We start from the raw sequence: 13,039 nt of genomic DNA, 5'->3' as shown, positions 1-13,039 counted from the left end.
AGAGAAAGAGAGAGATAAAAGAGGGAGGGTATGGAGGAGAAAACACTCCAAGGAACAAGAGTGGAGTTTCAAAGTGGAAAAGAGCAGGAGTATGGCGAAAGAGTAGAGGGATAGCAGAGGAGAGAGAAAGAAGGGAAACGCTGGTGTTCATTCACACACAGCACGGCTGCTCATTTCACCCACTCCAACCATAACCACCCCCCAAAACTGAATGCTTGTATTTTAGGGAGGCAAAACATGAAAGAGAGAGTGATACTAGACGAGGCAAGAAAAAGAGGACTTACAGCTCCATCTATTGCACTGTTGTCACATTCCTCAGGCCCCAAACTCTCAGTAAAGTGACTCAGAGATATCTGCAGAGAAAGACGGCAAGACAAAGTCCAAGCAGACGCAAATCATTTTTATAACTATGATATAACAAACAACAGCAGGAAACAGCAAATAAACACAACCCCCATACCCCAGGGGTGTCACCTCTTTTAACTGTATTGATTTGATATCTAGAGACATCACAATAACTCTAGGCAAATGTTTTCCCGGATCATTCACAGGTCCCACCGTCGAGGAGACCCCGCCAGCCCGTACTTTGTGAACTCTGGCTACATTTTTGCCCCTGCCACCAGTGCCAATGACAGCGAGATCTCCAGCGATGCCACAACAGATGATTCCATGTCGATGACAGACAGCAGTGTGTAAGTGTTTGCATTAAAAAAAAAAAAAAATTGGAATCAAAACCCGTTCAGTTTCATTTGAAACCCAACTGGCTCTGGAGATGTAGCAGCTTCAAAAAGCTCATTTCCTTTCAACTCACAGTGGCCAAAGGTCTGGGAATTTTCTTATTTCCACCAGTATCTGAACGTGCCTGGTCCAGATTTCAGTCATCAACTTTCCAGGAAAAAGTGTAGGGGTGTGAAGAAAAATATTTGGCCTTGTACTTCAACAGAATCAGCTTTTCTTGGGGCCAGGGGACTGCACTGTTGCAAAATAATGGTCTGTAATTTATTTCAATTATCCTCTATGATTGACTCCAGGTAATTCTATTAATGTGCAGTTGTTGCTGTGGCCTCCAGGGAGATAACTCTGGGAAAGTCATTATGTCTGAAGACCTTTTGAAGTTTATTCTGATGTGTTACAGGCTGTAGAGAGGAGAGGAAAAAAATGAGAACGTCTTGATGTGGGTGGGGGTGTTGCCTCATTTTCCTCAAAGTTGATATGTATCCATCCCACCCACCCTTCTGCCACAACAGACTTGTTTTTTTATATTATCTAATCGCTTTTTCCCTTTGAAGAGCTGAAGGAGAGGGGGGAGGGAAATGGCCATTCGGGCCTCAAGACAAACTCATTGAAAAATGTTGGCACCAAATGAAAGAAGGCTTACTCACATGGTGGGTCGGTTTCCTGCCACTGGCCTCTGTGGCGTGCTGAGATCATGTGTCTGCGAGGCTTTCACAGGGGTTACTCATTTCTAGACCTTGGGACAAGACATAAGGAACCCCCCCGCCCCTCACGGCCAGGCAGGGACACCCCTGAAAAAAAATCACCTCCCAGCGCTTCACAGCTTCTCTCCTCCACTCTCCAGAGCCAATAGCAGGAGTGGTGAGGCTCGAAGTGCAAGGGAGTGAGAAAATAAAGTGCACGGAGTATAAAGGGCTTAACTGAATCGCTTTCAGCCTATTGTTAGGTGAGGGGAGCTTAGCGGGATAAGAGGGTGGCTGGCTGCTTTGAAAATGACTTGCACAACTGAATAGGAGATCCCCATAAAGTAAGGGCCCATGAAACCATGAAAGAGTATGTTTTCTCTTCTCCAACCTGGACAAAGCACTCAGCCATCACATGGTTCGCTGGGGTGGGGACAGTTTGGATTGTTAAAAACATAGTTAGCGAGGGGGAAGTTGGCGAGCTTTGTTTGGGATGTTTTGCCTCTAATTTGGGGGTTCTTGTTAGCTCACGAGTTCCTCTGGGCTGTTGAGTTTTACTTTTGAAGAGTTTCCTGTGTTTCTTCCTGCGCCTTGAGGGATGATGGCTTGTAGTCTCAAGGGTGCAGTTTGTGAAGCATTGATTTTGGAAGCAGGCCCCTCTTACAAGAAGTTCGCTGGAACACAGGTGATATCGGCAGCCTGGCTTCACTGTCTGACTCTTCTTGACAATGTCACACTGAAAATCTTGCACAGAAATGCAAAAAATGTCTAATTGTTGAACAAGGATATGTGTCAAAGTCATCTCCTTTTAACAGTTCTTTACAAAGTCTTTGACATAGAGATCTTTCTGGTTCTTGTCCTGAGCTCTTGTCTCTCTCCGGCTCTCATTCGAGGGAACAATTTGATTGTGTGTCCTTTTATAGTGGTTAAAAGACACTGCAAATTTGAATCTCATTTCCCAGATAAAGAACAAGAAGAGAAGGATTTGGAAGGGGGTGGAAGATGGGGTGGGAGGGGGATTTTTTTCTTCTCTTTTTGCTTATATCTTATTTATGGATTTACTTGGACGCTGGGGAATGCTGCAGCACCAACTTCAAACATTACCTTATCTTACAAACCAGCCTTTTGATGTTGCTGAGATCAGAGGCTCACAGCAGAGCGCTTGCCAAACGAAGATGGCAGCGGGTGCATATGTGCATGAGTGTGAGATTTCAAAGAGGCAGCAGAAAAAGTAGCGTTTGGGCTAGGTCAGGCACTTCTGAGCAGCCAAAACGGCCAAGATAATTGGCCCAGCTTAAGTGGCAACTGACTGGAAAAGCAGACAGAATGAAAAACGGAGAATGAGATTCCCAGAATAAATGCCTAATTGTCCCGAGACTTCTAGCATTCCTGGCTCTATCTTTATTTTCATGTTAATATATCACAGTTTTTGCTAGGCTGCTTTAGTCTGTTGTACTTTCTGACTCTTAACAAGTTGCTCAGTTTGGTGATAATTGTTTTGCTTTTTGAATAACCACAGTCAGGGCTGACACGAGCCAATGTAATCTTATCAGTGGGGCTCTTCTTTTGAAGCCTACAGTGAGATGTTTTGCATATCCCTGCCATTGTCCTGGTGTGTTTTGTTATGTGTTTTTTTATTTGTCTTGGCTTCAAGGGGTCCCTGGCCTTTTGATTTAGCAGTACTTTGCCCAGTGAGTGATTTCTGGGTGGTGTCAGTAACTTCCATGATGAGCTGCTGCCAAATGGCCCTCCTCCGTAAAGACGGGCTAATAGTGCTAATGCACCAGTGGTTAATGTAGAGGTAGCGTGACATGTGTGATGAGTATCGGCAAACTATCCAAAACCGGGTGGATGATTGTAGTCAGCGACTTCTAAATAAGGATATTTTGTGTGTTCTTCATTGTCTTTTATTAGTTAATGTAAATGTATGCCGTCTTTTTGTGTTACAGAGATGGAATCCCTCCTTACAAGCTGGGTACCAAGAAGCAGCTTCAGCGAGAGATGCACCGCAGCGTCAAGATCAATGGCCAGGTTACGCTACCCCACTTTCCAGTAAGTCCTACTTCCTTAAGTTTCGCTTCCTGTCTTAGTGTTTCTTTTTTTGTAATCTGGTGAACTCAAACTTTTACACAACTGACAGACAACTGGGTCCTAATCCCCTCAAGGAGTTGCACTTTATTTATGTATTTATTTTCAGAGCTCGCGTTGTGACAGAATACTATATTTCGTTCCCTCGCTAGTTTCACATTAAAGGCGGCAGGGTTTGCCTATTACTTTGCTTCTTCTTCTGCTGTTTCAAATCCCCCTTCTTCCCACATCTAGAGTCACTTCTCTGGGGCTGTTAATGTAAATGCTGTCACGTCTCTGTCACTGTAGGTCACAAAGCTGATAGTGTTGTATGTTTTCTGGAATAGTAATAACTGTACGGCTATTGAAACTACGATTTAAATTCCAGCACATGAATAGGAGACACATCACTATTCAGTTCCAGTTTTGCTGTATTCCCATCTTGTCCCATCAGTATTTGGGTCAGGTTGTGTGCGCTGATGAATTCAAGATATATTTTTTTTGACCTTCTGAAGTTGTGAAAAGGTTTAAGGAACTGGGTCAAAACAGATTGACACAGGTTAGCAGAGGCAAGAAAATAAATATTCAATTCTTTTGTCTTCATATCCAAACACAGGTGTGTGTTTGTGTGTGTGTGTGTGCGTGTGTGTGTGTGTGTGTGTGCGTGTGTGTGTGCATGCATTTGACAGTAATGCCCCCCCCGCCCCCCCACACACACACACGCACACACACGCACTTTTCTCTCTTCCTCTCTGTCTTTTTTCTCTCTCAGTCTCTCTCTTTTCCTTTCCCACTTGCACTCCTTTAATGTCTCCCTCCTGATTTGGAGATGGCTCTGTCTCCCATGATGCACCAGCCCCAGGCAGCGGGGGCCCCGTGCAGGGCTGGCGCTCCTTTGCCAGCAGCTCCGCTTGCCTTTCTTCTTCTTCCCTTCATCGTGTTTACAAAGAGATGAGAGGAACAACAAAAAAAGAGTCAAAATCAAGAAAGCCAGTGTGCCAAATAACAAAAAAGTAAGAAAGGGAGAGAGAGAAGCCGGCGCATATAGTTAAAGAAAAAGGAGGATAATGTGACTAGAGTACCTCTGAGCTGCCCTGCATGCAGCCGGGAAATAAATTACTACTTCCCCTCAGATCTTCCCAGTATTTGACTCCTCTATCCTCTCCCTCCCTCTTTTCCCTCCTTCTCTGTCTCGCGCTCTCCCTCTCTCTCTCTGCCACCATTGCCACTTCACGAATGTACGTCTCAATCCTCTTCTTTTTTCTCACTGTTAATTTTGTCCCCTCTCCCTTTTCTTCCCCTCTCTCCTCGCTCTCGCTTCTCTGTCGATATCTGGCTTTTATTCGGAGATTTAAAGCTGCATGTCCCTCCCACCCCTAGTGTGCGTTTGATGTTTGACAAGGGCCCTTTGAAGTGTGCTGACTTCAGAGGCTGCCTAGCTGATGGCTTGGTCGGGCTACAGAGGGTGCAGGCAGGGGGCCTCCCCTCCGAGCGAGACCAACTGCTAACCCGCCATTGCTACCCCCTTCTCTCCCCCTCACCCAGCAGCCTGGCACTGCCAAGGGCACTGGGCATGAGAAGATCTAGGGAGGGATGGGCAGCGGAGAAGGTTCAGGTTAGCTCGAGGGCAAGGGCATGTGGATTAGGCCTTTGGAATAGTAGCAGGATTTTTGGAACAAGATAGGATTAGGGCAAGGGCAGTGGATTAATGCACCATATTGCATCCATCAGAAACACTAAGTCGTTACACTAGCACACACTCTAAAGTGTCCTCTTCTCTGTCTTGTGTACCCTGCAGAGGACACACCGGCTGCCTAAAGAGATGACCCCCGTTGAGCCCTCGGCCTTCGCTGCCCAACTCATCGCCCGGCTGGAGAAGCTAAAGCGAGAGCAGGAGACTATGAGCTCACTGGAGGAGAGGCTGCAGCAGATCCAGGAGGTATGGATGCTCTCAAAAATGTTCTAAGTCGTGACACTTCCACTTACTTCCACTTACTGCTATTTGGAAATTGTATCTTGTATCCAAGTTAGCTCAGGCAGTGGTTCTGTGCTGCACTACAAAAGCCTTTACTCCAGTTTGAGCATGTTGAAGAACGGGGTACAGACCAAGGGATTTAAAGTCTGTCTTGGTTTAGTTGCTACTTCGCTTTTCCTCCATGTCCTCCCCCATTTCATCTGGAGGAACTTTCAAACTTATGTTTCTAGACACACTTGAAGTTCCTTCAAATAGTTAGTACTTAGTTACTCTCCAGTGGCACGTTTGCTGAATATGTGTAGTGCCAGTCTCTTTGTGCAGCACAGGCACACTCTGCATTATAGATGAAGCGCACCCAAAGCCTGTTAGCGAAGATAACAGTACGGCAAAAAGGAAACTCAAATCAAGTTATCCAGGCGTTTGCTCTCCCTGACTTCAGAGAACGATAGATATAAGTTGGTGTAAGCTGAGACATGAATTTCTCTGCTGGCTGCATTTCCCACATGTGACTGTATGAATGTTTTGTCAATTGCTTTAAATTGTAAAAAATTCTCTTTTCATTGTCCAGGAAGAGGAAAGGGAGGAGGGCAATGACCTTATAAGCAGCACCTCCCTCCAACACCCCCTGCTCCCGTCTGCGAGCCAGTGTGAGGAAGATCCTCAAGCTATCCTAGACGAGCACCTTTCACGTGTCCTCAAGACACCTGGCTGCCAGTCACCAGGAGTGGTTCGCCACTCGCCACGCTCACGCTCGCCAGACCGGACTGGTGCTGTGGTGTCATCTGGCCACGGGCCCTTCTTTGGTGCTTATCCTGGGGCTTCTAAGGTGCTGATGACAGGCAGGCAGTCTACAAAGCACATCCACCACCACTACATTCACCATCACCACGCTGGGCCAAAGACCAAGGAGCAAATCGAGGCCGAGGCGGCTCAGCGTGTGCAGTGCCTCTGCCCTCAAGGGGGCGCCAATTACTCCGACTTCACACCTGCGTGAGTTTTACTTATAAGCTGTCCCTTAAATGTTTCCTGTGATGAGCTGCTCTTCCTCTGATGCTAATTTGCCTTCTTCCTCCAGTCGCTGCAGCACTTTGTCCAAACGGCCAGTGAAGGCCTCCGATGAGGGCGTGTCTTCACCACGTCTTCCTCTAGTTGCCACCGACCGCTCTCAGAATGTTTGGCAGTGGATCCTAGAGAGTGAGAGGCAGGGAAAGCACAAGCCACACAGGTAAGTGTCTGTTTGCACGAAATGATCTTTAGAAAAGTGCACTGAGTTCTCAGCTCAAGAGGCTGACCCTTTATTTGTTTTAACAGCACTCAAGGCCTGAAGAAGTCCAACCCGCTCGACTCCAAGACCCTGCCTGGTCGAACCTCCTCATCTTGGGGTGGTGGTGGCATTGGCAACGGGGCTCACCTCCGTGGCCATCACCCAGGCCACCCTTTCATTCAGGACCCAGCAATGCCACCCCTACCCCCTCCCAACACCCTGGCACAGCTAGAAGAAGCCTGTCGCAGACTAGAAGAGGTTTCCAAGCCACCAAAACAAAGGTAGGAAACCTTGTAGACAAAACAGTTGTGCACTTGATTTGCTACAACACAACACTCTATAAATGAAGTCCAGTTTCTTTTCTTTGTATTTATACGAAGAATATTGATTTGTCATTAATCTTGTGATTTTCACAGACATTCAACTGGAGCCAGCAACCTTCAGAGAGACAGGAACCACCCGGCAGCTGTCTTCCCCACGGGAAGCAACTCTTTAGCCAGCCCTGGAGTCCAAGCAGACGAGTAAGAGCTCTTTTATTTGTACTTTTGCTAAATCCTTTGTTTCTAAAGCTCAGTCTTTATTACTTTCACAATTACTTTCTAGTTTTCCAAACACCATTACTCACTTATTTTGTAATTCTGTCATTTATGAGTTTTCACCCTCAGATTTTCATTCTCCTCTCTTCTTAGAGAGTCAGCTTTGCTTTGTCTTTGAACTCCTTTCTTAAAGAAAAATAGGATTAGATGTGACATTCTACCTCTCTCCCACATTGCCCAATAGCCCCTGGTTCTTCAAAATAATCAGCCCCCTTCATATATATGTCAGTGAATGTGGTGGATTTTTAAAGCCAACTGAAAACAACCAAGTTTTAAATCTTACAATTTTGATTTTGCATGTTCAGGTCTAAGGAGCTGGTGGTCACCTACTTTTTCTGTGGAGAGGAAATTCCTTATCGCAGCATGATGAAGACCCACTGCCTCACCCTGGGCCACTTCAAGGAACAGCTTAGCAAGAAAGGCAACTACCGGTAAGCATGCGCCACTGGAAAGTGCGCACAGATCACACTTGCAGATACATGCTCGGATGTGTTTAGCGTCACGACAGGGCTAGTCATCTGTGTTTGGATGGGCATTTGTTATTGTGCTTTTATGTGCTTGTCTGCTAAGTGGGAGTGTGAAATACTGGAGCCTGATAGTTGAAAAGAAACTGGGCTGATCCGCTGTATTCGAAGCTTACAAAAATCGGGGAGGGGAGCAGAGGGGATATTCTGCAGCAATTTTTTTTCTCACATCTGGTACTGATTTCCATGCTTAGGCAGCCTTAATAAATATGGCTTTGAAGCCTGGGCCATTTTATTTTGTGCACAAAGACCATTGCAAGGCCCTCAAATTCCTCCTCCACACTATTGCATCAGGCATTAGAATCAAATGCTGGAGGCACCTTCTTCTTCTAATGACAGTTAATGCAGGAGAAATACCTCCTGTTTGAAATGATGAGGGGAAATTCCTTCACATAGTGAAGACTTAAGGTAGTTTCAAAAGTAATAGACAGTTTTAAAGAAAATTCTGAATCAGGGGTTCCACAGTCCAGGAAGTTCAACCTTAATTTATCAAAAAAGTTGTTCCAGTGCCTCTGAAAACAAATGTAGCCTTGCATGCCCGTGACATCAACATCAGGTTTTAGTCACATCTGCTTGTTAGGCAAGACAGAAGAAGAAAAAGGCCTGCAAAACACAAGTCGTTGCACCCCTGCTATCCCATAACTCTTCAGCGAGCGAGTGAAAAGGGGGGGAGGTGGGGATGAAGCGTCTGGCTTCAATGGCAGCAGAATGTGTGGAGTTGGTTAATTTGGACATGGCAGCAGTACAGCTGAGAACAGTACGCCGCAGCTCTGCCAGACGATATTGGTGCCAGATGTTGTGAAGAGAGAAAAATCCTGCCACATAAAACATGTTCCAATGGAAAGACTCCTGTGTCTCTCTGTCTCACTCTCTGCAACAAAGTGATGACTTTGAACTATTTGTGAGTGAAAATGTAGCGTTTTCTTCTATTAATAATTTTAAAAAAGGGTAACACGCTTCGAGAGCTAGGAATGAAACAATGAATTAAACCAGAAAGTTAAATCAACAGAGGAAACGTGTGCATAAATGTCAGATGATTAAAGAAAACTATCGCTGCTGTCGCACCTCTGCACGCTGTAGTACAGTTTTAAGTTTTGCAGCTGTGATAAAGCGGGCCCCTCTCTCTTTTATTTGTGTGTAACAATCAACATGGAAAGTAGGGCTGCATGTGTACATTTTTGTACGCCCCTCTGTACATGTGTTGTTTGAATGACTCTAAGCTGAGCTCATAAAACAGTGAGCCGTTTCCCCCTTTTTTCTCCTTTTTTATATTCTGAACACAGGCACACATGGGCAAAATGAGGCATTTTTCCATTACAAAGCTTATCATTATATCCCCTCCTGCTGATCTTTTGCTGGGTTTAAAGTAGAGAGGAGAAATCATTAGGAGCTCCAGGAGACTTCACAGTCACTGGAACCAAGCTATACTCTGTGAGTTATCTCTGCTTGAGAGAAGAAGAAGAGTGGGTTAGCTAGGTGACCCCTTGACCTCCAGGAGCCCGTCTGAGCAGTCGCCACCGTCCCTCCCCCTTCTAGGGTAAAGCCCCTCAGTCTCGGCACGCATCCAACCCATCACACCCACTCACCGAGCCAGGGAAGGCCTCTGCTCTGCTTCCCCCTGCTTTCTTCCCTTCCTGTTGCCTCTTTTTTCCTCTGTTCTCGGCTGGTGATCGGAAAGCTGCCCGAAGTGTGTGTGCATGTGCGTAACAGGGAAACATAGTACGTGTGTGTTTACGTGCAGACAGCAGAGCGCAGTCTTGCAGTCACAAGCAGACTCTCGGGCACCTGAAATGTCAACCTGTGTGACAGAAATGCCCTTCATTTGACAGCCAGCCCAATTATAAGCCATGGAGACACAGAGAGGGAGGAAAGGCACTGAAGAAGAGAGAAAAAGAGAGAGAGAGAGGCTAGGGGGGGGGGGGCTTAAGACAGCGTCTAATTAACCCTTCAACTTTAATAAGGCCTTACAGGACAGAAAGGCATTTGCAGAATGGCTAGCAGTCAGGATGAACAAGTGGATGAGCACACATAGATGAACACGCACACAAACAGGCTTTTTCTAGCAGCTTGAATTATCACAGGGAGTGTGTAAACGGAGGGTTCAACTCTGTTTGCGCAGCGGTGTGATGTGGAGTCAGGCTCTACCTTTGAAGTGAGCAGGGATGGCATTGAAGGCTATGACTAAGTTGTTTTGAGCAGGATCCATTTCTGGCTCTCAGAGTGTGTGTGTCTGTGTTTGATTTGGACTAAAGGGAGTTGTGCGCGAGCGTGTATATGTAAGTAGTCGTGTAGGTGCCTCAAAGCGCTTTAAAACGCGATGAAATACATCAGATGCATCCTGCTGCCACTCTGTCAGGTTTTGTTTGAGTTCTCACCTACGCTCCACGTTTTCTAATCACAAACCTCTCTTTTTTGTTTTTCCCTTCTCAGGTACTACTTCAAGAAGGCGAGTGATGAGTTTGAGTGCGGTGCAGTGTTCGAGGAGGTGTGGGAGGATGCCACTGTGTTGCCCATGTATGAGGGCAAGGTCCTGGGCAAGGTGGAGAGGATGGACTAAAGGCCACTTTGTGCCAACCAACTAATGCCCTTCCCCCTACCCAACCAAAAGCTAAATCACTTGAGCAAGAGACTGTAATTTACAAGAACACTCTGGACTCCTTTTTTTTGGTTTCTTTGTTTGTTTCTTTTTCTTAATATTAAGCTAAACAGAGTTAATATATCCAGCACAAGAGGAGCGATTGAAGGAAGACGAGCCAATGAAGTATGCCGAACACAGAGGAGGCGCTGCCCCTCCCCGACTTTCTCAGCCAATCAGCCTTAGAAACACAAGGGAATGACAGACCAATCCAAGGATGACGACGATGACCGGAGGCCAGTGGCGGGCGCGAGACCCCGCCTCTTCTTGAATATAACCACTGAAGATGTAGATGACTGTTGTCTTGTGATGTGTGACAGACTGATGGACTTGCAGGAGGTGAATGCGCAGCGCCACCGACCTGCTCTTAACATTACACTCCAACATCGTTACAAAAACGTCCATACGTGTGCATATACATACATGCATATATGTATATATACATGTATTATATATATAGATGCTTTTTGTCATGAGTTGAAAGTTTTTATTAAGTATTTATTGAAAATGACCTTCCCCCTGTTGTCCCCTCCCCCGAGTCTTCTTAAACCTGTGTTCCTCGCCCTCCCTTTTTTACAGCCAATGGGTAAGCTGCTTTGAATATTGGGAGAATACTGTGGTGATATAGTTTAGTGTTCTAAGTTACACAGAGGACGTGACGCTAGCCTAGCACTTCTTATAGCCTTGTAGCCACGTCTCTTAGCGGTGGTCTTGTCCGAGGCGCACTCCCTCCACTCTTTTAATGGTCAATCCCAGTCTTATATGCTGCTGATAGTTTATAATAAGCAAGTTTTTCACACTAGCATTTCCTCTCCCTCGTCCTCTCGGCCTCCCTCCCTCCCCCTCCTTTTCGCTTTGTCTCGATCGACAAAGTTCAATCTTTTTTGTTGTGCCTTTGTTTGTAAACCGGGCATTGCACAGGGATGGGGGGTAGAAACCGTTGTAGATTACACACAGAGACGAGACCCGGAGCACAAGTTGCACCACCTAATAATGGCAGTGTTTACAGCCCCCACACCAAAATGACTTGTGCTAACGAGAACCAGTTTGGGTCACCGAGAACGACTTCTTTGAGGAGTTCAGCTAGCGTGTCAAAAAAGACAAAAAAAAGACAAAAAAAAGTGAACGTTGAAGAATTATGGCTCCAATATCTTTTGAATGTTGTTACAATAACACCGTATATAGCAGAGCTCCTGTATACATTGTAATTATGCATTCTGAAGTATGGATACCGACACATGTGATGCACACATACACAAACAAAACACGTACAAACACACGATCGCTGGTGTTTTATGAGTACAGCACCTGTGCCTACATGGATGCCATACCATGTGCTACCCTGTTTCAGGGTTTTAATATATATCCCTTGGTTTTCAGAAGGGTTTTATGTTGAAAAGATATTTTTATGCTTTTAATATCCTGTAATCATGTTTTGGTGTTTTGTTTTTACACCACAGCCTTTTTTTTTGTTTTGGTTCATTCTATCTAAACTGTAAATTATACATTATATAAAGAGTTTCATTTAAAGATTTACATGGACCTATAATTATTGTAATTATTGAGAGATGTAGCCTTTATTAAAGTTTTATATTTTTCAAATGAAAACTGATGTGCTTGGAACTGCTTCTTTCCTGACTCAGAATAACTTATTTTTATTGCTGCGCTGTGAAAATGACTTATTTTCACAGCGTAGCCATATTTTTCAGACAGTTATTTAGACATGATACAAGTTGACTGGAGTGTTTTGTCCACTTAAAGAAAATTACAGTGCTACAGTCGGTCTGGGACATGTGGTAATGCATAAACAGGGGCTGTTTTTACACATGAACCTCGGACAGTGTGAAGGGAATTAGGTCGGGACATTGTCCAAGTTGCTCTTTCTCACGTGTAGCGCACAGCAGGAGAGCATCTGCTTCTGATGCGGACTATACTATTTCTAGTCAAGTATACTACTAGAAATACTCTGTGGTTTTTTTGTTTTGCTGGTGTTTTTTTCTCAGTGTGTGCTGCCTAAGTAAAACGTGCAGGAGGCAGCACGTTGCGGGCCTTGTCGTTCGATAAGAAGTCAGTTACCTGCTCTATTCTCACATGGCCTTTGTACCTGAAAGCTGGCAGGTCAAAGAACATGTAATAGGCGTTCCCATTGACATTTAGCAATCTCTCAAAGAGATGAAAATGGCCATATTTACATAGCTTAGACACCGGGCTTCTTGAAGCTGTGCTCATTGAAAAACTCAAAACTGAGTAACTCGGCACCTTCACACTTTTAAATTATCGTATAGTTTACCATTTCTACCCCAGAGACCCCTTCACAGAAACCAGGCAGTAACTGTTAAGAAAGTGAAACCACTCCAAGAGTTCTACTGTAAATAAAACGGGTGTAGAATTTGTTGTGCTTCATTTCGGTTGAATTACATTTTAGCATTGTTGCAGTCGAGAGTTGTGAGAACTGGTTAACATCAGCGTTCGGTTCAAAGTTCCCCCACGCCCAAAGGTCTTTATTTTGGCCTCACAGACATGAAACCGTCATCAACTGAGTTTCTAGATGTTTTTGAGG

The 13,039-nt window shown here is 45.2% G+C and overlaps 1 protein-coding gene across 7 annotated transcripts in view; it reads left to right on the top strand.

The window, feature by feature from the left end:
• LOC146573255 (axin-2-like) overlaps positions 1-12,087 on the top strand; it is an 87,869-nt gene extending 75,782 nt beyond the window's left edge. For all 7 annotated transcript variants that reach the window (XM_085277921.1, XM_085277923.1, XM_085277925.1 and 4 more), the window contains 9 exons: positions 552-692; positions 3,368-3,470; positions 5,284-5,424; positions 6,029-6,450; positions 6,536-6,685; positions 6,772-7,005; positions 7,141-7,245; positions 7,626-7,751; positions 10,275-12,087. In XM_085277921.1, the coding sequence (XP_085134047.1) occupies positions 552-692; positions 3,368-3,470; positions 5,284-5,424; positions 6,029-6,450; positions 6,536-6,685; positions 6,772-7,005; positions 7,141-7,245; positions 7,626-7,751; positions 10,275-10,401 (1,549 nt within the window). In that variant the 3' untranslated portion in view covers positions 10,402-12,087. The remainder of the gene's footprint in view (positions 1-551; positions 693-3,367; positions 3,471-5,283; positions 5,425-6,028; positions 6,451-6,535; positions 6,686-6,771; positions 7,006-7,140; positions 7,246-7,625; positions 7,752-10,274) is intronic.
• The last annotated feature ends 952 nt before the right edge of the window (positions 12,088-13,039 follow it).

This window comes from Mchenga conophoros, linkage group LG6 (genome assembly GCF_057382185.1).
Source record: "Mchenga conophoros isolate Kocher_MC1m ecotype Shallow Benthic linkage group LG6, M_conophoros_male_GT1.1, whole genome shotgun sequence".
NCBI lineage: Eukaryota > Metazoa > Chordata > Actinopteri > Cichliformes > Cichlidae > Mchenga > Mchenga conophoros.
Note: the sequence above shows the minus strand (reverse complement) of the source record. Positions and strands in the feature narration are given on the sequence as shown.